At 52.2% G+C, this 20,182-nt stretch overlaps 11 protein-coding genes across 11 annotated transcripts; 4 read left to right on the forward strand and 7 right to left on the reverse strand.

The window, feature by feature from the left end:
* Nucleotides 1-411: 411 nt before the first annotated feature.
* Nucleotides 412-927, reverse strand: J4E78_004225 (uncharacterized protein; the record flags this gene model as incomplete). The annotated part of the gene is made up of 1 exon (XM_049364854.1): nucleotides 412-927. The coding sequence occupies one exon, from the start codon at nucleotides 925-927 to the stop codon at nucleotides 412-414; it is 516 nt and encodes a 171-aa protein (XP_049223932.1).
* A 574-nt stretch (nucleotides 928-1,501) lies between these two features.
* Nucleotides 1,502-3,340, reverse strand: J4E78_004226 (uncharacterized protein; the record flags this gene model as incomplete). The annotated part of the gene is made up of 1 exon (XM_049364855.1): nucleotides 1,502-3,340. One exon carries the CDS (start codon nucleotides 3,338-3,340, stop codon nucleotides 1,502-1,504), a length of 1,839 nt encoding a protein of 612 aa, XP_049223933.1.
* Nucleotides 3,341-4,284: 944 nt separating this feature from the next.
* Nucleotides 4,285-5,980, reverse strand: J4E78_004227 (uncharacterized protein; the record flags this gene model as incomplete). Its single annotated transcript, XM_049364856.1, has 2 exons — nucleotides 4,285-5,794; nucleotides 5,844-5,980. 2 exons carry the CDS (start codon nucleotides 5,978-5,980, stop codon nucleotides 4,285-4,287), a joined length of 1,647 nt encoding a protein of 548 aa, XP_049223934.1.
* Nucleotides 5,981-6,641: 661 nt separating this feature from the next.
* On the forward strand, nucleotides 6,642-7,765 carry J4E78_004228 (uncharacterized protein; the record flags this gene model as incomplete). The annotated part of the gene is made up of 3 exons (XM_049364857.1): nucleotides 6,642-6,720; nucleotides 6,781-6,928; nucleotides 6,985-7,765. The coding sequence occupies 3 exons, from the start codon at nucleotides 6,642-6,644 to the stop codon at nucleotides 7,763-7,765; spliced, it is 1,008 nt and encodes a 335-aa protein (XP_049223935.1).
* Nucleotides 7,766-8,451: 686 nt separating this feature from the next.
* RPL36 (60S ribosomal protein L36) lies at nucleotides 8,452-9,216 on the reverse strand (the record flags this gene model as incomplete). Its single annotated transcript, XM_049364858.1, has 5 exons — nucleotides 8,452-8,532; nucleotides 8,618-8,699; nucleotides 8,780-8,879; nucleotides 8,965-9,068; nucleotides 9,209-9,216. The coding sequence occupies 5 exons, from the start codon at nucleotides 9,214-9,216 to the stop codon at nucleotides 8,452-8,454; spliced, it is 375 nt and encodes a 124-aa protein (XP_049223936.1).
* A 319-nt stretch (nucleotides 9,217-9,535) lies between these two features.
* J4E78_004230 (uncharacterized protein) lies at nucleotides 9,536-10,254 on the reverse strand (the record flags this gene model as incomplete). The annotated part of the gene is made up of 2 exons (XM_049364859.1): nucleotides 9,536-10,191; nucleotides 10,248-10,254. The coding sequence occupies 2 exons, from the start codon at nucleotides 10,252-10,254 to the stop codon at nucleotides 9,536-9,538; spliced, it is 663 nt and encodes a 220-aa protein (XP_049223937.1).
* Nucleotides 10,255-10,484: 230 nt separating this feature from the next.
* On the reverse strand, nucleotides 10,485-12,319 carry J4E78_004231 (uncharacterized protein; the record flags this gene model as incomplete). The annotated part of the gene is made up of 4 exons (XM_049364860.1): nucleotides 10,485-11,413; nucleotides 11,465-12,103; nucleotides 12,154-12,202; nucleotides 12,269-12,319. 4 exons carry the CDS (start codon nucleotides 12,317-12,319, stop codon nucleotides 10,485-10,487), a joined length of 1,668 nt encoding a protein of 555 aa, XP_049223938.1.
* An 826-nt stretch (nucleotides 12,320-13,145) lies between these two features.
* On the forward strand, nucleotides 13,146-13,700 carry J4E78_004232 (uncharacterized protein; the record flags this gene model as incomplete). Its single annotated transcript, XM_049364861.1, has 1 exon — nucleotides 13,146-13,700. One exon carries the CDS (start codon nucleotides 13,146-13,148, stop codon nucleotides 13,698-13,700), a length of 555 nt encoding a protein of 184 aa, XP_049223939.1.
* A 458-nt stretch (nucleotides 13,701-14,158) lies between these two features.
* J4E78_004233 (uncharacterized protein) lies at nucleotides 14,159-14,625 on the reverse strand (the record flags this gene model as incomplete). Its single annotated transcript, XM_049364862.1, has 3 exons — nucleotides 14,159-14,215; nucleotides 14,267-14,361; nucleotides 14,433-14,625. The coding sequence occupies 3 exons, from the start codon at nucleotides 14,623-14,625 to the stop codon at nucleotides 14,159-14,161; spliced, it is 345 nt and encodes a 114-aa protein (XP_049223940.1).
* A 627-nt stretch (nucleotides 14,626-15,252) lies between these two features.
* J4E78_004234 (uncharacterized protein) lies at nucleotides 15,253-16,551 on the forward strand (the record flags this gene model as incomplete). The annotated part of the gene is made up of 2 exons (XM_049364863.1): nucleotides 15,253-15,343; nucleotides 15,398-16,551. 2 exons carry the CDS (start codon nucleotides 15,253-15,255, stop codon nucleotides 16,549-16,551), a joined length of 1,245 nt encoding a protein of 414 aa, XP_049223941.1.
* Nucleotides 16,552-17,254: 703 nt separating this feature from the next.
* On the forward strand, nucleotides 17,255-19,087 carry J4E78_004235 (uncharacterized protein; the record flags this gene model as incomplete). Its single annotated transcript, XM_049364864.1, has 3 exons — nucleotides 17,255-17,259; nucleotides 17,449-18,774; nucleotides 18,871-19,087. The coding sequence occupies 3 exons, from the start codon at nucleotides 17,255-17,257 to the stop codon at nucleotides 19,085-19,087; spliced, it is 1,548 nt and encodes a 515-aa protein (XP_049223942.1).
* Between the last annotated feature and the right edge of the window lie 1,095 nt (nucleotides 19,088-20,182).

The raw sequence follows: 20,182 nt of genomic DNA on the forward strand, positions 1-20,182 counted from the left end.
GATGAGATTTAAGATGAACAGGATACGAAGAAGTGAGAAGGCGGATGTCTTATAGTGCTACTACACTACATCCCTTGGGGGTTTGTCACAAACCGAATGACTGGATCGCATGATTACATGGCAAATCAGCGGTTTTCTTATTCGTGGTACGCATGCTATGAGCTCGATAGCCGTCCTCGATCGCTAAGAGCCTCCTAGTGACGAGGCGATTGCACATCGAAACAATGATTTGGCCTTGTTTCCATCAGCGATGATTCAATCAAGGTGTTGTGTCACGCCTATGATAACAAACACTACAAAATTGGGGTAGATACGTGGAGGCGATGCATCCACCGATCTAAAGACAACAACCATCTGCCCGACGTCCCAACTAACCACCTCCCTCCCCCGTCCTTCCATCTTGACTATCAGCTACTTTTCAAGCTCGTCAACCCTCTTCGTAACCTTCTCAACCGCATTCCCCACCATCCACTCCAACTTCTCATAAATCCATTCCGGCCCCGCAACAGTCACAGCCTTCCTCGCGTATTCTTTCTGCACCTCCTGCATCATCTCAGTCTTCATCTCATCCAGAACCATACATGAAACCATGTTTGGAATCATCTCCCCCCTCACGGTTTCTTCCACGCAGGTTTCCAACAGGGATTGGAATTCCTTGATCTTATCCGTGATGGTCTTCCTGCCTTCTTCTGCGTCGTTGCGGATCTTGGCTGTGCTTTCGGTGGTGAGAGTATTGACAGTGTTGGTGAAGGCGACAGTTGCGGTGACGAGAGCCATTTTGCTCGCGGGTTCTGCGTTCTTGTTTCGCAGGTTGTTGATCTCGCTGGGGAGATCTTTTGTGTCGTTCTTCAGGATGTTCAACTCGTTTTGGAGGTGCTGCAGAGTAGTTTCCATGGCTTTCTGTTTGGTTTGTCGGGAAGGGGACATGGCGTGATGGTATGATGAGAGAACGGTACCGGATGGCGAGAGATAGGTTGTCTTATACAAATTTGGAAATTAAATGAGTTGCGCTCAATGAGTGCTGCGCGTGGGCTGGATAGCAAATACACATGCTATCTTATGATCTCGGACGCAGTACGCATGTCACGTCAACCCTACGCGTGAGTTGCAAGCATTCATTTCATTACCCCTCGTCTCATTCACATCCGTTCCCTACCGCGATACCTCTTAGCGTTTACTTATCATCTCTAGGTCACAGCGATTACGCGTTGGAGAAATGTGGGAGATTTAGGAGAAATTAGAGCTTGACTAGTTACTCAGCGAGTTCGCCGTGCTCATACTCTTGACAGCCGATGTTCCAGTCCGAAAGACATGAAAGGCCGCGGTGATGATACAGCCGACAAGCTCCTCTCCTCGTACACCAACACGATCGACGATGTACATCAAATACCCCTTCATGATACCAATCCACCAAGTAGACGCCCGCTTGTAGCACCGCGACGAAAGTCTCTCGTAAGATTCCAACACCCTCCTCTCCGTGCACGGCCGCCGATAAAGTTGATTAGTCCTGATTCTTGAACTCGCTGAGCTTCTCAAGCGGCCGACCCTTCAACAGTTTCAGCTCCTTACGGTAAGCTTTTCCTGCCTGTCCATCTGCCTCTGCCTCAGCCGTCGACTTCAGCTTCTCTAGCAGAGCCTTATTCTTCTTGAAGAGGTTCCGATAGTGCGTGAACATACCGACCATACGCGTTTGTAGCAGGCCCTTGTCTTTGATGGCGGCCTTCTTCTGCATCTTCATCTCGTGCTTCGACTCGGAGTCTCGGCTGAGCTCGGCAAGCTGTTCACCTCGCTCGCGGAAGTCTCCATCCAACTTGGCGAGTTGTTGTTGCAGTTTCTCGATGTGCTCGCGTGCGACTGAAGCTTCTTCTGCTGACTGCTTCGCGGCTTTCTGGTTGTCGATAGCGGTACGGCGCTCAGTGCCCAGCTCCGCGAGTTTGCCGGACATGTCGGTGTTTTGTGCAGCCAACCCTTTGTTCCTTGCCTTGAAGCGCTTGATCTCATTCTTGAGTTTCTTAGTCTCAGCTATGGCGGCCTTGACGTCTCCATTGGATCGTCGCATCTTCTTGGACGCAAAGAGCTTCTTCTGCTCACAGAGGTCCTGTGTCAAGGCGGAGACATTGGCCCTCAGAGTACTGTGCTCGTCTTTGAGTTGCTCGAAATTGTTTGTGAGGTCGGTATTCTCTCCTGTGAGCTTCTCGTTGCGTTCACGTAGCGTCTTCAGATCTTCTTCGTGCTCGTCTTTGAGTTGCTTGACATTGCGTACAAGTTCAGCATTCTCTCCTGTGAGCTTTGCGTTGCGTTCGCGCAGTATGTCCAGATCTTCTCCGGCAGCTTCTTTCTTTTTTGCCTTGTTCTTCCACATACGAGTCTCATCTTGGAGGAGACTGATGGTGCACAACAGTTGAGTCTTCTCATCAGAGAGCTTCTCGTTGGTCTCACGAAGTATCTGAATCTCCGCACTAGCATCGTCTTGAGCCATGCCCTCCACAGCGCCATGTCCGTCTCGAACTAGCTTGACACTGCGCGTGAGCTTTGTCTTGTCCTCTGTAAGCTTCTTGTTACTCTCGCGAAGTATCTTGATCTCTGTCGAGGCGGTCTTCTCCTTTGCCTCATACCTCGCCTTCAACATGGCTATATGATTCTGGGCGATGAGGTTGTGCGAAACATTCACTCCTCCCTTCTGCTTGACTGCTTCTTCTAGCTGCGCGATGTACTGATCAGTACGCTCTTGCTCTTCAAGGAGGGATTTCTCTTGGCTTTCCAAGGCCTCCTTGCCCAGCGCTGCTTCCAGAACTTTGCGTGTCGCGAGCATGAATGTAGATTTCTGTCCTGGGCCACGCGCCGTGGTGTTGATCTCAGCAGCAATAGTCAAGGCATTTCTATCGCCGATCTGCGCTCTAGCCGCAGAGCTGGAGGAGACTGCCCAGGTCGAGAAGTCAGAGGGTCCCGTATGCATTGGATCTTGACCAATACTGACTGGTTTTCTGGCCGCAGGGCTTGGTGAGAGAGCTTGAGCGAAGATGTTGTTGGAGTTGACGCGTGGTGTAGCTTGATCACCCTCGCTTCGCTTTCTGGTCGCAGAGGTAGGAGTGACAGCCTGAGCTGATACGTTGTTGATTTTCGTACGCTTTGTATCCTGAGGTCCGCCGTTCCGCTTCTTGGCCGCCGGGCTTGGGGAAACCGTCTGAGCTGAGACGTTGTTGGGGTTTGCGCGCTTTTTGGTTGGACGACCGTTGCCTTTCGGGGCGCGTGGCTTCTCGACCGATCGGACGAAGATGATATCGTCGTCGTCGCCCGAGCTGCTCGAATCAGAGCTTAGGATGGTGATTTCTCGTTGCATCTGCTTGTTTTAGTGCCAGTATCTGCTGGGCAGGTTCGGCGCCGAGTACTTACCGTGTCTGCGGACCTGTTGGGTTGTCGTGTTTAGGCAACGGAGCTTTGAGCTGGAAACAGTGACTATCTGTCGAGACTGCCGCACACGCGGTGAAGGTGAGGGTGACTTGCTGCTAGCTCGGGCGGCAGGACGACCGAATTTGGCTATTGTGGTGCACGGTGAAGGAGAGAGTTGTTGCCTTGTAACGTCAAGCATACACGCTGTATCCAGTTATGTAAACATGATCGAAGGTGAAGACGAAACTTTAGCGGATGCTACGGCCTGGTGCCCTTGCGAGTTCAGTTAACAATGAAGGCCTTTCAAGGACATATCGAGGTCATCATATCATATCTGCCACAGCTTCCATGCTCTTATGCGTCGCCCGATTCATATGTGTTTACTGGGGGCAAAGGCAATCTAGCCCGCTTGGTGCCGATTGCGACGCGCGGTGAACGAGAACACAGGCTGCCAGCCATAATCACTGTCAATGACGAATCTATCGAATCGACGAGGGCGTTTCATAATGACTTTCTTGCCAGAGCAAATTGTGTAGATGATGATGATACTGTGATGGTGTCGAAAGGAAGGAGATGTGTTCACTCAAGGTTTAGCTTGGGAAGGCGTCTTCCGCTAATTAGCAACCTGGAAAAGTGCATCATTGACCCACCCCGACACGCGAAGTTAGACTCCTCGATACCAACTGGCAGCTCTTCATGCTGAGTGAAATCGTGGAAACGAAGCTTTGTGATCTTCTTGATCATGATCCTGGATTGCTACTAATAACTAGTTGCCAAGTGGCAGGATACACTGCACTGCAGAAGAAAGCGCTCCGTCGCCGATGCCAAACTCCCTGAAAATGCTCGTCTGGAAACACGCGAATGTCTAATATCCCATCCCCCTCTGCAATACCTCTACTTCTTCTTGAACAAGCCCTTCCCGAGCAGATTCTTTAGCTTGCTCTCCTTCTCCTCATTGCTCATGTTAGCCTTGCGCTTGCCGTCGGCAACCGTCTGGCCCTGAGAAGCCTGCGGCTGAGCCCTCTCTTCCCGTACCGGTTCCTCGACCTTGAGCGCCTGCGCCTTCGCTTGCGATTCCTGCGAGAGCACATGTCGGCTGGCCCTTGCTTCCGCGCTAGCGTTGTCTGCCCATAGGAACGTGACGAGCTCATTGTTGAAGAAACGTAGATCGTGCACTAAGCGCTTATTGTCCTGGGGAATGAGGACGAGTCGACCTGTTGGACCCGTGTTCTTGAGCTGGAAGGGCTCGTTCTTCTTCTCCAGGAAGCCGCGTACGAAGTCGTATAGGCCGACGGCGGTATCGGTCTTTGTGAAGTTCATCTGAATGAGCGCATTATCCGGCATCCGAATGCGGAGTGCGCCGCCCTTCTCAGCTGCAGCGTCAATCTTGGCCTGCCGCTCCTTTTCTTGCTCCTCCAACTCTTTGTCAGACAACAGACGCGTATTGCGTGTCTTGGTCAACAACGCGTTTTGATGTGCTTTTGCGTGTTCAATGGTAGGGAGGTAGTCGTTCTCGTTGAAGGCATTTCGCGCTGCTTGCGGAGTGGACGATGTTGGCGCAGAGAAGATCTGGACGTTGCGAGATTGTTCAGATGGCTGTGATGATGGTTGGGGGGTCGGTGCTGGTGATTGAACGGGTTCTACGGGCGCGGACGACGCTGTTGACGTTGCCGCAGCCAATGATGCTGCTGGAGGAGTATTCTCTATGCTCTCAGCCGCGTTGTTCTCGGTAGACACCTCGGGCTCTTGTGTAGGTTTAGCGGCCGGTTTAGAGTCGACCTCCATCGGCTGTGGATCGGGCTCTTCGTTACGAACAGTTTCGCCTGCTACGACTTCTGTCGCCTCCGGAGCTGCCTGGGCAGGGTCTGGTATTGAGGCTGATTGATCAGTTGTCGAAGCGTGTGCGCCTTCGGCACCGACAGACGCAGGCTCGCTGGACTTGAAGTATTGCGTTATCTGTGCCATGGCCTCTTCCAGCGGCGTTCCGCTATTCCTGTAGGACAGCTTTAACAATGCTGAGCCGCTGTCAAAGCCCAGCTGGCTGAGAGTCTGTTGTAGCTCAACAAAGTTGGCCTGCTCCTTGTGACCTGGCATGACAGTGATGACAGGTTGCTCGTAGTGCAGCCTGCCAGCACCGGATGCGCCGCTCATCTCGGGGATGCCGCGCTGTGTGAAGTTGTAGTTGGCCCCTTGCCCACTCTCAAAGTGTCGCAAGATCTCCCATAACGAAGTGTTGCTCGCGAACTTGCTTGTGAGGCGTACGTTCTTCTCGGTCGCGGGGAGCTGGAGCGCTACGGATATGACGGTGGGTGATCGCGAGGCCTGGACGAGTTCCAGTCGGGCGCCCTGGGGGAGGTTTGCGAGCCGTATTTGTTGCGATAGGGATATGGGTTTGTTGTTGTATCTGTACACCGGTCAGTAGTGAATTAACGTATTGTCATGTTGGGGCGTACTTGAGCGTGAACTGGTCCTTGTTGACACCAAACTTCTGGCACGCCTCATCGCGCACCTCTGTCAAGTACTTGGTGGGCGTGGTCGGGATCTTGAAAGTCCTCGCGTACGAGTTGAATACTACGACGTGCGACATCATGCGCGTAGGAGTCGGTAGAGGCTGTGGGCGAGAAGGAAAGCAGCGGGCGCGTTTGCTATCAGAATGGCGCGGGAGTACCAGCAGTTCCAGCTATGGGCTCTTCGGGTGGCGTCGCTCCGTTCGACCAGGAGGATAATGCTAGCGATGTGTAGAAGCTTTGCTTCGGCGAAGCTGAGTAGGAGATTGTTTGGGCCTGCCATAGAGGCAATTAGGTGGATGTTCACAGTGTCGCGGACGGTCAACGCCAGTAGGGGCGCTTACCAATCCTTCGTGGGCCTGTATGGCTTCACAGCGCAGTCACCGCGGTCGGTGGTGATGGACGTGGTTGGCGGGCGATGGCGAGGACGATGCTTCGACGGCGATGGAATAGATATAGACTCGGCGGGTGGTCGTCTTCCTGGGCTCCAGTGGCGTTGAGGGAGGAAGTGTTTGGGCGGCTGTTCGCGATTGCAGCTTTATCTTTCTGGAAGCTTCGGGGTGGCCTTGCCGCGTGTGCAGGTGTCGGTGCCTGCAGATGGGACCCGGCCTAGGTACACACGTCGGTGACGGAATGCCACCACCCCGCGCTGATGGCGCCCCACTAATTGTCGGGCGCTTCCTTCTGTGCAAGTCGCGCCTCTTCTACCGCCAACATCACCAGCTCCCAAATACACCCACAGCCATGTCCAGGGTCATCGAAATCACGAGGCCTGCAGTGCTGAGCGAGCTGCTCTCCTCTTCGCGCATTGTAGTCATCAATTGTAAGCGGCGACCCGGCATCTACGAGGCAAACTCCGGATGCTAATGTGTGGTACTTGCAGTCTACAATGAAGAAAACACGTCGAGCAAAGCGATTGCGCCCGTATACGACCAACTAGCCGGTCAACTCACTCGGCCCGGACAGATCGCCTTCGCCAAAGTCAGCACAGTACAGCAGGCGCAGATTGCACAGAGCTACAACGTCACCAAGTATGCACATTCCCCAAGCACGGCCACACATTTGAGCGCTTTCTAACGCTTGTTAGTACCCCAACGTTCATCATCTACAAGAACAACCAGCAGATAAAGAAGTACGCCGGCTCGAATCCACAGCAGCTTTCCGAGGCGATCAAGACCCTCGCCACGGAGGCAGAGAACGATGGAAAGGGAAACAGTGGCGCCTCTGGTGCAGGGGGCAGCAGCAGTGGAAGCGGCCCGTGGATAGGCGCCAGTCTACCACGCGGATACACCGACGTGACCGATTCCGTGGACCCACGGGGTCTCGATCTCCTCAACGCGGACAGCGATTTCGGCACTGTCAAGACGCTTTTCGAGACATCACAACCGAGCTCGCTCAACAAGGGCAAGGGTGCGGCAACCGGCTCAGAAGGCAAGAAGGACTGGGTAGAGAGCGATGTCGATAACCAGCTCATGCTGTACGTACCCTTCATGGCCAACCTGAAGGTTCACACTATCCACATCACGTCTTGCGTATCCGGCGACGAAGACGACGACGAAGCGCCAGTGCGGCCAAAGACCATTCACGTCTGGACCAACAGGGCAAATAACCTGGGATTCGAAGAGGCCGAAGACATCCCAGCGACTCAGACGATCGAGCTGAAGCCGTCAGATTGGGATGAGCAGACACAAACGGCCAAGCTTGAACTGCGCTTCGTCAAGTTCCAGAACGTCTACTCGTTAGTACTGTTTGTCGCGGACGCCGAGGGCGATAGCGAGAAGACGCGTATCGACCGCATCAGATTCGTGGGCGAGACTGGCGAGAAGCGCGAGATTGGCAAACTGGAGAAGATTGGTCACGACGATTAAACGACTACACTGTCATAGTTGTGGCCATTAGGGTTGCACGGAGTCATCTTGGAGCATTTACTGGTTTTGACAGAATTACGATTAATGCATGATGTTCAATTCCCGCGAACGATCTGAAATACTCAATCATTGCTACTGTCTGATCGAGACATCAGAGTGAGTTGCATGTGCTGTATCGCATCGCAAGTCGTCTGGAAGTGTGAAAAAAGACATCATATAAGTTGTTGGAATGTCCACGCCCCTGCTCGAGGCCTCACCCACACAAGGAAGTGTGAAGCCTGAGCAGTCTCGTCTCCGAGCAAGGCGCGTTTCAATATAAGCATTTCTCGGCCCTTACTCTGCCATTGATAAGGGCAATAGAGTAGGAATTTGACATCCATGCTAGGTAGGCATCAACGCATCAGCACCTCACGCGCATGGGTGCACTGGGACAGGTTGGTTTGGCGTGAACCAATCGTCACATTTCATGATTTTGAGTGACACATGCTAGGTACGTTCAGGAACCATCATTGTCCATTTGCCATACTCCGATGAATCGTGTCATACTTTTTGTGGTATGTTGTGACGTTCCGAGATCGTATCGAGCCGCCCGTTGTGAAAAGAGACCGAACACCCAGGAAGAAATCGGAAAGTAAGTCGGTCGTTCGTCCGCCGTGTTGCATCATCCACCGCGTTTCGTGAACCGTTTAGTGACCAGCGCGCTTGGACTCAGCGATGACGCGGGTCATCTCGTCGACCTTTCTCTTTGAGCGACCGAAGGTACCGAGCTGTGATGTGTTAGTTGATGTTCGTACTTGGATGTGCCGGAGCGTGTAGGAGGTCGGTCGTGGTGTGCTAGGGTGGGAGACGTACCCTCTTCTTCGCTAGGCGGCGGGCACGCTTGTCCTTGGAGTTTCGGAGCAATTCGATGATGCGCTTCTCGTATGGGGCAAGACTGTAGACACGTCAAGTTAGCGGGCTGTTCGGCGAACAATTGCGCAGTGCCTCTGCAGAAAAGTTCGGATTGGAACGTACCCGGCAACCTCCTTGGTGATTTCACGGACGAAGGCAGTGCGCTTCGACAGGAAACCCTTCCTCCTCGAGATCCTGGGAGCGGGGGTCCTGGGGGTGACCTCTGTAGACCGTGTTAGCCTCCATCCACGAATTTTCTCATCTGTAGCGATCGGTGCGTATCGAGAGCGGCGAGCGGGGAGACGTACTGTGGCCGGCGTTAAGGCCAACGATGAGGCCAGACTTCTGCTTGACTTCTTTCGGCATCGTGACGGTCGTGATGTTGTCGATAGATGGGTTCAGAGTCGCAAATCTGAGAGGGTAATTTTGGCTCGGCTGTGCGGTGGTGCCAAGATGGCGCTAGCTGTAAGCAGGCACGTGCTCTCCCCGATGTTCTGGACGGCAGTCACGAACACCAACGTTCTCAATCTCAAAGCGCTCTTGTCCAGGAACATTGACATAAGTAATTTTTTGGGATTTGGTTTTGGAGTACTGTAGCAATCCCCGAGACGGAATCGGCCTTACAGGCACAGAAATGGAACCCCGCCACCTCACACCCCGGAATCGACTGGACATCATCAATACCGATTGTTGAAGTTCGCAACCCCAAACGCCCAAGCGGAAGACATGACGACTATAAATCGGCAAAACTCCACACACGACCATCCAGTCGATGTTCCCATGAAAATAGCAAATCCGAGATCATGGCCATGGTAACGAACCCCGTTCATACCTAGTCCGACGCTCTACCTCCGCTCTCCGCAAACATGCCAGATACTCTCAAGGCTCCTCAACCTTGACTTTGCAACCGCCGACAAACCAAACTCTTTCCTTCAATTTGCTCCCAACAATGCCAGTGGCGTATAACGACAGGCAGCCTGCTGCATCAAACCCCCAACCCAGCTCCCCATGCCTTACGGAATGAAGTTCGACAAATTCGGGATTCTCTAGGTCGCTTTGAGTCTTAAGCTCCACGAAGGTTCTCTTCTCCAACGGCCAGCCCTTGCGATTGGCAAAGATCTCTAACAGTTTGATATTGGCCATGCTGAGGTCGAGGATGTTAGACGCCAGTTCCGTGGTTTTGAAGATGAAGGACTCGGAGCGAATGCGCTCGCCTTCTATGATACTGTAGGTGTCGCGATATGTGGGTATAATGCCGGCTTGGAGAGCGAACATCTGTGCATAACATGCAGCTTGATAAGCCTTCTGGAGTTTCTCCCGCAGCGCGCTGGGGAACTTGTGTAGTTTGGGGTTCACAGTGACCGAGATGTGATACAATGCGTCTTCTTCCTTCTGAGCCGGAGTTCTGACGACCGCTACGAAAGGCTTCTTTTCGGGCCTTGCTTCGTACTCTTCGAGGTCAATGACGTCTCCTTTCCGCTTCGGAGTGGTCTTGGGAGCTGGAGTTGCCCTTGGTGTAGGTGGGGGTTTGGAAGCTGGTATATCGTTAGTTTGGAAGAGCACATTGATATCATCCAAATCTCTGGCTCACTCTGCATCTCGTTGATCACGTAGGCTGTATGACAGTATTGATGTCTTTTGGACGGGAGGAGGCTTGGTGAGAAGAAAATAAGCCTTCAGATGGTCCAGATGAGTAGAAGAGATGAGGAAGAAGAAAGCTTATGGAAGGTGAGAGCGATCAACAGTTAAAGAAAGACTCAAGGGTCCAGCTGGTAAGAGACGCATGTATATTGATATACATATACTGCAGTCTCGCGGTAAAGGTAGTCTACAACTTCGCTTTCGCCTTGCTGTCCTCCTCCTCTTGCGCCTTCACCTTGAGCATCCGCCTAAGAATCTTCCCGCTTACAGACTTAGGAATCTCATCAACCCATCTCACTCCACCGCGGAGTCTCTTGTGGTGCGCGACCTTGGCGCTCAACCAGTCTATGATCTCCTTCGCGTCTTCATCCGTCTTGCCCATTCCATCTTTGGGCACGACGTAGGCGCGCGGTAGTTCCGAGGCATCGTCTTTCGAGTAGACTCCGATGACTGCTACGTCATTGATCTTCGGGTGCGAGACCAGGATACCCTCTAGTTCAGCAGGTGGCACCTGGAATCCCTTGTACTTGATGAGCTCCTTCACGCGGTCGGTGATGAAGAAGTTTCCGTCCTTGTCTTGGTATCCAACATCGCCTGTCTTGAAGTACCCGTCTGCTGTCTTTGCATGCGCGGTTCCGTCAGGGTTGTTAAGGTAGCCCTTGAAGACGTTCGGGCCCTTGATCCATAGTTCGCCAACCTCACCCACTGCCATCTCCTTTTCCTCTGGAGACATGTACTTAGCTGTCTGGTAGGGAAGAAGCTTGCCCACCGATCCGATGGTCTTGTCCCAGTCCTCCCAGGGCTGGGTGTGCGTTGTTGGGCTGGTTTCCGAAAGGCCGTATCCTTGTTTGACAGGAATCTGCAGTCTGCTGTGAACTGCCTCTACAAGCTCTCTTGTCAAAGGCGCCGCGCCAGAGTTCATCATCCGGATCGAGCTCAAGTCGTAGTTCGATACAAGAGGGTGTTTGCTTAAGAGCAGAACGATTGGTGGGACCACATACGCGAATGTGATCTTGAGCTCTTGGATGAACTTGCAGAAGTCCTCCAGGTCAAACTTCGGCATTACAACAAGTTGGAGACCAGAGTACAAGCTTTGATGGATTAGACACGTGAGACCTAGTCGAAGTCAGTTGAGAACAACCTAGATGAGCGCATGCAGGAACTTACCGTAAATGTGGAAGAATGGCAGGAAAGCTAGCAGTTTATCGCCTTCGCCAGTTGGTCCTCCTGTGGGCTGCAGTTTACCAGCCTCCGCGGCTTTGATCATCATCGTGTTGGCGACGATGTTGCGGTGGGTCAACATGACACCCTTGGGATGACCTGTGGTTCCACTGGAGTAGACCAAGAATGCAAGGTCCTCCGATGGATTGCTAGCCTTTGTTCTCCGCCACTTGGAAGACCCGGCTGTGTTGATGATACTGGTAAAGTGCTTGACTTGGTAAGAAGGATCCTTCTGGTCGCCCATCACGATCACCCGGTCAAGAGGAATGCCAACCTTCTTTGCCGCTTCTTGCGCATTCTTGATGAAAGGTAACTGTGTCACCAGGCCCTTTGCACCGGAGTCTTTAAGTTGGAATGCAAGTTCATCGACCGTATAGTTTGGGTTGGCTGGAGACAGGATACCGCCCGCCCAGTGGCAACCCCATGTTATCGCCGGTGTGTCGATGCAGTTAGGTGTGTACAAAGCGAGGACATCGCCTTTTTGCCAGTCCCAGAGTGCCTTTAGCCCTTTGCCAAAGTTGATAGCGGCATCTTTGACCTGGGCGTATGTGTAGGACCGCTTAGTGTAGGGATCAAAGTAGATTACTATGTCCCGTTTTAGTGATTACTTATGCTGACAAAACATGAGAACATACCTTTGTCATCTGCGTACGGCCTGTCGTTCCTTTCGAACAGAAACCCCCACTACGATCAAAGACAAACGTCAGCATTAGTTCCACAAAAGGGCTTATCTCCCTATGTCAAACTTACCAGATCAACGTCTGGGATCGGCAAGCTAGGATACTGGCTTTCGGACGGCATCTTAGTGGTTGAAGATCGGTGTCGTGTTGATGATCAGTACCGAGCCAAGGAATCTTATGGAGGGAGTAGAGTAAAAGTAGAAGGATGCCAGAACGAGAAGACGGACATAGCCCGTCGCGTTCTAACGGACCTGGGAATACCGAGGGCAGACGCAGCGCATTGAGACGGCTGGCCATGATTAGTCGACCGGGGTAAACCCCACAACTCCGGGCAACCATGACCGAGGTTCTTTCTGCTTTTGGCGTTAGCGGCGCGATAGCTGCACATGGCCTCCCGAGGTCAACGGCATTGCGACAACCTCGAACATCGATAGCCTGGCCATATAGACCTATTAGTTCTCCAAACACACGAAAGTTCCGCACTATTAGGTTATCAAGATGCCGAGTTGGGAAGAAGCTACTGCAGTACAGAAACTGTCCTCCAACACGTACTCATGCACACTACACGATGATTGGAGCATCGGAAGCGGTATTTTAGACCCCAGCAGAGATAACATCATCCGCTTTTACTAACGGCAACAGTTCCTAATGGTGGCTACGTTACAGGATGGTAAGGCCCATCGCATTCTGCTTCACACCCTTGACTAACCACTTCTCGACTTCTTAGCATACTGGAGGTAGTCAAAACACATTTCAGCACAACTTTGGCGAAGCAGAACCAGCCACACACCATAGCTCTCCACATTGAGTTCCTGAGACGGACCCAAGCCGGGCCCGCAACATACAAAGTCGACGATGTCAAACTTGGTCGCCAAACGTCTATCGTACATGTGACCATGGAGCAAGACGGCCGACAGGAAGTCGTCGCGTATGTCACAAATTCCAATATGGATACGGAAAAGGGCTTCACTCAAGATGTCGGATACAAGCTTTCACCGCCCGTCCCGTCAGTCGACCTGACAAAGCTGGAAAATGATGAAGATACAAACTGGAGGCTCCAACCAGAATTGCCGCACGCCAACTTCAGAAAAGCGACGAAGAGGGTGAAGTTTTATTTCCCTCGGGAAGGACGAAGTCTAAAGCATCTCGCTGATGAGTGGATCTGCTTCTCTGATGGGACAAACTTCACGGATTCATCGGTCGGCTTTGTCGCAGACATGTTCCCGTTGATGGTTGAGTCAATCAAGGGCGAAGGAGAGGGGCCTTTTTGGTATCCAACCCTCCTCCTGAATCTGGACATCAAGAAAGCGCTGCCGCCGCAGGGAGTCAAGTGGCTGCAGGTTAGGGCAGGTATGAAGAAGGTGGCAAACGGTAGGATGGACTTGGAAGTGTGGGTGCACGATGCTGATGGCGATCTGGTGGCTTTGAGCCATCATGTAGCATTTGTGTTGGATGCTGCCAGGAACACAGCCGCAAGGAAAACGGGCAATGCGAAGATCTAGGCCTTGGATTGTTTCGTACATAATCACCGGCATTTCTATACGTCGCACTTTTCGAAAAAGCCAGCGCGTGTGAACACTTTCTTGCTGAATTCCTCCGCTGCATTACCTCGGTTCATTTTGTTGCGGTGTGACGTTGCTTATTCGTCAATATGATCCTGGCATGTGTAGTTCCACTTCCACAGCTGCGCGGAACAGCATGGACTTCAGTAGGTACCGAGAGATGCTGACAGCGACACGGCATTGGGCGCTCCTTGGAAAATTGGTTTTGTTATTTCTCGATCATCTGGGGGCCTCATTGCGCTCGACTGGCCGCAACAATGAGGGGTTCAAAAATCTACAGGATGCTATCGTGCATCGCTCTCTGCCAAACGCCAATGATGCCATTCATCAGATGCCCAATGCCCCCTGGCTGTATATTGCCATGCTTTTTTATGTCTGCTCGATCGGTCCGGAGTCGCTTATTTGCCCTTGGGGTTGTTGTATTGTATCTCGTTGAATTTGCCCGGCCAGACAGGCTATCGCACGTTAGCACAGTCCTTGGGCATCCAAATCAGTGTGCCACATACCTCACTCTGCTGGTCGCTGATGTTCTTCTTGAAGTGCTCCGAGTCTGGGCCCTTGCTCGGGCCGTCGTGCCTTCCTTCGTTTGCGGACGCAGAGCCTACAAGCTTGATGTCAGCAAACTCCGTTCTATATACTTCCAGGGTTTTAAGTCTGGGGAGCTCATTATACCCGTACCGCGCTGGGTTCCTCCAGCAGGTGTGTGCGTAGGGTGGCCTCCGCCAGCTGAGAAGCGATCCTCAATGTTCTGGACGCCCTGTGTCTTGTACGGGTTGGGGAACCAGTATTGGCGCATGAAGAGGTAGTAGCCGAAGCCGACGGCGCCGCCAGCCATGAAAATTTTAGGAACAGAGAGAGGCGACATGATTGCTGTTGGTCCTGCTGTCTCCCTTCAATTGACGAGGTGGGAGTGGGAGGAAGTGAGGGTGGAGGTTTAGAGCGACAGAGATGAAGTGGAAGGTGCTGTGTGTCGTGCTGGGTGGTGTGACGCACGAAGTAAGGACAGTTAATGGAAACCTTGGTATGTGGAGAAGAAGCAAGTAGTGCAGCGAGCCTAGAGATCTAGGCGTTGTTCTCCCTCCAAAGTCAGGTACCCAATAGCATACGGCGGAGAAGCGTCACTTTGTCGTCGCGATGATCGCGTCATGGCCTTGTGCTTTAGGCAAAGCTCCCGCGGTCGTCGCACAAACCAAAGATCCACTCCGCCAGGCACGATGCAGCTAGCGCGCGTGAGGCTGAAGCCCATGCTGACGTAACGCAACGGCGGCTGAAGAGTGGCTTGTAAATTAGCTAGCGTGTTTGGTGCCATCGCCTTGGGGAAGTGGACACGCTATGGCGACATCTGCAACCCCTTGCGCCAACACGACCGGAGATAGCTGTGAAGAGAGGGTCCAATTGGGGGTGTCTTTTACATCGAGGAGCTTCATGATCATACGGCAGACTACAGGCTGGGACACAGCAACCGCCACGGAACCGAGCGCGCATTCGAGAAATGGACGGTGATCCCGCCGTCGAGCCAGAAATCGATGGCTTCAGTCGCGTCCTGCCCCTGCCGTATCGCGTCGCTCTTATAATAGTCCTGGGTATGCGAACGCTCACGCCGTCTGCTCTCAATCACCTTACTAACTGCCGCACAGGCATCTGGGCCTGGGGTCTAAACCTCCACTACCTCACCCTCATAAAGATAGACGTCCCGAGTCTGATCCGCTACCCGGGCCGTACCTCACCCCGCCACATCCCGCACCACCTCTCCTGCTACCGCATCGCAACCTTCCTCTCTATCCCGCTCGCCCTCTCGCTGCTCCTATTCTGGACCCTTACGCACGGCAGCCCTACAGACATTGCCGCTTGGGAAATTCTGCCAAACCTATACCTCTTGGTACTAGTTATTGGCTTCGTCATACCGCTGCCATTTGTTAGTCGCAATGGACGGACTCGTACACTGGCGACGCTGAAGCGCATATCGATCGGCGGCATCGCAGAAGCACAAGACGGAAAGTTTGGAGACATTCTGCTCGCCGATGCGTTGACGAGTTATGCGAAGGTGCTGGGCGATCTATTTGTCTCACTGTGCATGTTCTTCTCGTCGTCGCACAGCTCAACAGGGCCCCCGAACAGGAGTTGCGGCGGCGTGTTTTGGGTTCCCTTCATCATTGCCATACCCTCGATGATTCGATTGCGGCAGTGTATCACGGAATACTACCGTGTTCAGAAGGCGAACAAGCAAACCGGGCAGATCAGCCCAGCGACAGGATGGGGTGGCCAGCATCTGGCCAACGCACTGAAATACTCGACCGCATTTCCTGTCATCATACTGAGTGCTCTGCAACGCTCGCCTGATCCTTCACGCTTTGGTGTTTCGGAAGCGACGTTGTTCCGTATGTGGCTCGTCGCAGTGGTGGTAAACTCTGGCTACTCTTTCTACTGGGACGTAGCCAAGGATTGGGATCTTACCCTCTTCTCCAATGCCCGTACTCGGGATAGCCCAGAATACCCACGTGGTCTAAGACGGCATCGCTGGTTCCATGCCAAAGAATTCTACTATGCAGCGATTGCAGTGGACGCAATGCTGAGGTGCACTTGGAGTCTGAAACTCAGTGTGCATCTGGATCATTTCAACGATTTGGAAGGGGGCATCTTTACAATGGAAGTTCTCGAGGTGTTGCGAAGATGGATATGGATCTTCTTCCGCGTAGAGACAGAGTGGGTGAGGAATCACAGGGGCCCGGCGCCTGATGACATATTACTAGGTGATGTTGGGGTTGGAAATAAATACGACGATAGCGATTAGGCTTCGTTGTTCATCAAAGATCTAGATCGACTGCAAGCATGGAATGCACCTCTATCTTCCTTTCAAGATTTCATCGATTCCCGCGATGCGCTCAAAATGTGCGCCGTGTTACGATACATCTATAGCTCGCCCTCGAGCTGTAGATAAGGATAGGACCTGGCTTGGAGGTGGAAGGCGCGACATGTGTCTTATCGAGTGCCATGATTTCTTCCCACCCACCTCACTTCTTTAGGAATCCAATGCACGATGATGCAGGCAGCGGCCAAAGCGATTTACGACATCAGGTCGAGCAGCGCATATGACACATCTACGCTTTTGTCATTGGATGGAGCTTGTAGTTACGCGACTGTGGAACGTTGCTGACCTTTTGAGGCATTTCATCAATAAGTTCAGACTATGAGATGATAGGCCAGACCTCGGAATGCAGCATCTGCCCCCTACGCGACTGGCTGGCAGTCGTCCTTCATGCTTACATCGCGCTAGTGGACGCAGCACGAGATGCATTCCTTCTTGGGACTAGTACGGCAGTCAGCTTCCAGTCATCTATATGCTGCCGGCAACCCTATACACCACACAACCACTTTCATCTGGTTGGTAAATGAGACTTGTCAATTAGATTGAACCTACACTTTATTTCTTTTAGTATCAATTGAGGCTCAACAGGCCCACAGGTTGACAAGCAATTGATGCTGCAGAGGATCTGATGGTGTTCCGCGGCAAACCATCTAAGTTTTGCGAAAGATGTAGGGAGAGAAGACTACGAGTATGCCTCGGATCCAAAGTTGGGATTCCTTACTGACACATCCAGTGTGATCTGCAACGGCCAAGTTGCAACTCTTGCATTCGAGTGGGGGCAGCATGCACCGGCTATCGCGACACGATAAACATTCGGATCAGCGATGAGACCGACTTTGTACGGACGAAGGCTCTGGAAAAGACAAGGTCATCACTGAAGCAACGATCTGTTGGCGAACCCAAAGTCAAGCTTAAGGTTCGACATTTACCCCAAGACCTTTTGACCCTCGGTCGCGACATGTTCTTCACGTACTACGTCTCCGATTTCAGTCGGACATGGGACTTCCTATACAACTATCTAGACCCAAGATCCGCGCCCAAATATCTTACTTTGAGCATCGAAGCGGTCAGTCTCGCCTTCTTGTCCCATCAGGTTTCTTCTGAGACTGCAAGAGATCTAGGACGTAGGAAGTACTGTCAAGCACTACGTGAGATCAACGTCGCCCTGCAAGATCCCACGACGGCCAAAGCGGCATCGACTTTCGAAGGAGCGTTGTTACTCGACCTCTTTGAGAAGATCATGAAGTCAGCCTTGGAGATCAACACATCAGGACATGCCCATATCGAGGGTGCTCTCACATTGGTTAAACTGCGAGGTGTAGACTCGTTCAAGGAAGGCACTGAGCTACGGGCGTTGATGGGACTTTCCCTGAACGCGACAATATGCTCATTGAGCACCGGGCGAGTGGTGGATCCTTGCATACGACAAATACGAGTACACGCAGCACAATTCGTCAACACTGACTATCCGAAGTGGAAGCTCAGCGGATTGATGCTTGACATAACCGATCTAGCCGCAGAGATGCGCAAGGGCTTTATGACGGCGGAAGAAAGGATAACGAAGAGCGAGTACTTTGATCGAAAGCTCGAGATTGTTGCACTCGAAGCGAGCCCGGCTTGGACGTATGAACGCAACAGCTTATTCGATCCTGATGGAGCAAGACTGATACCCGCAGGATTCCCAAGGGTATATGACGTCTACCCCGATCGCATGATCACCCAGATGTGGAACGTGCTTCGCATAGCCCGAATACTTCTCTGCGAGGAGATCATCCAGTCCTGTTCCGAGAGCTGTGATCCTGGAGTTGCCGCTCAGTGTAATCGAGCAAATACTGCCATCTTGGCCCTCGTCCAGGAGATCGTCGCATCGGTTCCTCAGATGACGGACTGCGACCTAGTCGCAAAGGATAAGCTGCCTAGTGGAAGCACGGGTAAACAACATTCACACAGCATACCGCATATCCTCGATGTCTACATACTGATTTTCAGCCTCTACGTTGTTGCTTGGTCAAGAAGCTGTCCACAATCTGCAGTCGATTGGAGTCTGAAGCACCTGCAGCACATTGCCGATCACTTTGCTATAAAAGAGGCTGCCGTCATTCTGAATATCTTGAGAAAGCAAAAGAAGGAGGAGCGTATTGATCCATGGTATGTATGCATTTCATTCATTCGTTCCCAACACGGCGAGAGCAAACATCTGCGTTTGCACAAAAAGGTCTGGTCTGCATACCCAAGAGATATTAGTCGGGGTTCACGACGATGGAAGGCCATGCTAAACACCCTGAAGGAGCGTCTTTCAGATCCACGAGACGGCTTTCTTACTGAAAAGAACGCCTGTGATATCGGAGCCTTTGGATTTGCCGACATGGGCGAAAGTAAGGACCTAATCTTGGAGATGCTGAAGACACCGGATTTAGAGAGCTTGCACGCAAAATTCCAGGAAAATCGTGGCCCATGCTGAAGGCTTTATCGCGAAAAGATTCATCGAACACATCCGAGGCTCGTTCCAGCTTCCTTGTAGTGTCCACTACGATACTATTTACTCGTCTGTTTCTCTCAACTAAACTACAACCGTACACGGAAACCCCAGAGTTAAAGAGCCTTCCATACACAAATACTAAATCTTTCCCCAGGGATAGAGTCTTCGGTCAGTTATCCAACGCCCCCAAAGATATTTGGATGCAGTCCGCATATAGTCACGGTCACGATATGGACACTGCATCTTCCGAGTAAGCTTCCCCGGTCTCTTTGTCCCCTTTTTAAGGGTCTGATATGTGCAATAGCCGTCACGTCATGTCTCAATCACCCCTGGGCGCTGCCAGGCCATCTCCTTTGGTCGCTGGTTTGCCTCCAGGGTTTCATGTCGGATCGTAACACAATAAAGGCTAACACACATGCACCGCTTAGGCATGAAGCGTATGGGCACCCAGAAAATGCTGCAAAAAGGCATTTCTTGTAAGTCTGCCTGCCACTCTCTCATGACCCTAGCAAGCATACCCACTACCACCGCGATACAAATCTCTGACCTGCCACCTCATAGCCCCCATCATACCTTCGGACCCCGGGACCCGCGCCTGTGCTACCAAGCCGCCGGTTTCGCAACAGGGCCGTGGAGTAGTCTCCTAGAGGAACCTTGAGATGCTGCGTTCAGCACGTCATTTCGTTGAGTAGCTAGCTGGGATAACTCTTCGAATGGGGTACTAAGAGAAAAGACCATATATATCTCACTCAAGATCAGATATGGGCAGTGGATATATGATCAATCTTCTCATTCTGTTCCCTTGCGAACTGATTATAGCTACCGGTTCCGATAATACGGCACAGAAAGCCGACACACAGACACACACACATACCATGAGTTTTCTACCACTCTTCCGTCGACGCCTCTTCTTCGTAGATATGTTAAAATAGTACAAATGGTGATTTTGAGCGTAGTGAAAAAAAGATAAAGCGACAAAACACCAGATACAATGCCAAAGATATGACCCGACTGACTCAGACCCATCGATAAAGTCAAGGGCAAGTGCCGCCCACCCACCCTTCGCCCATTCTTTTA

This window comes from Alternaria triticimaculans (genome assembly GCF_023758025.1).
Source record: "Alternaria triticimaculans strain BMP 0046 chromosome Unknown scaffold_4, whole genome shotgun sequence".
In the NCBI taxonomy this organism is placed as follows: Eukaryota; Fungi; Ascomycota; class Dothideomycetes; order Pleosporales; family Pleosporaceae; genus Alternaria; species Alternaria triticimaculans.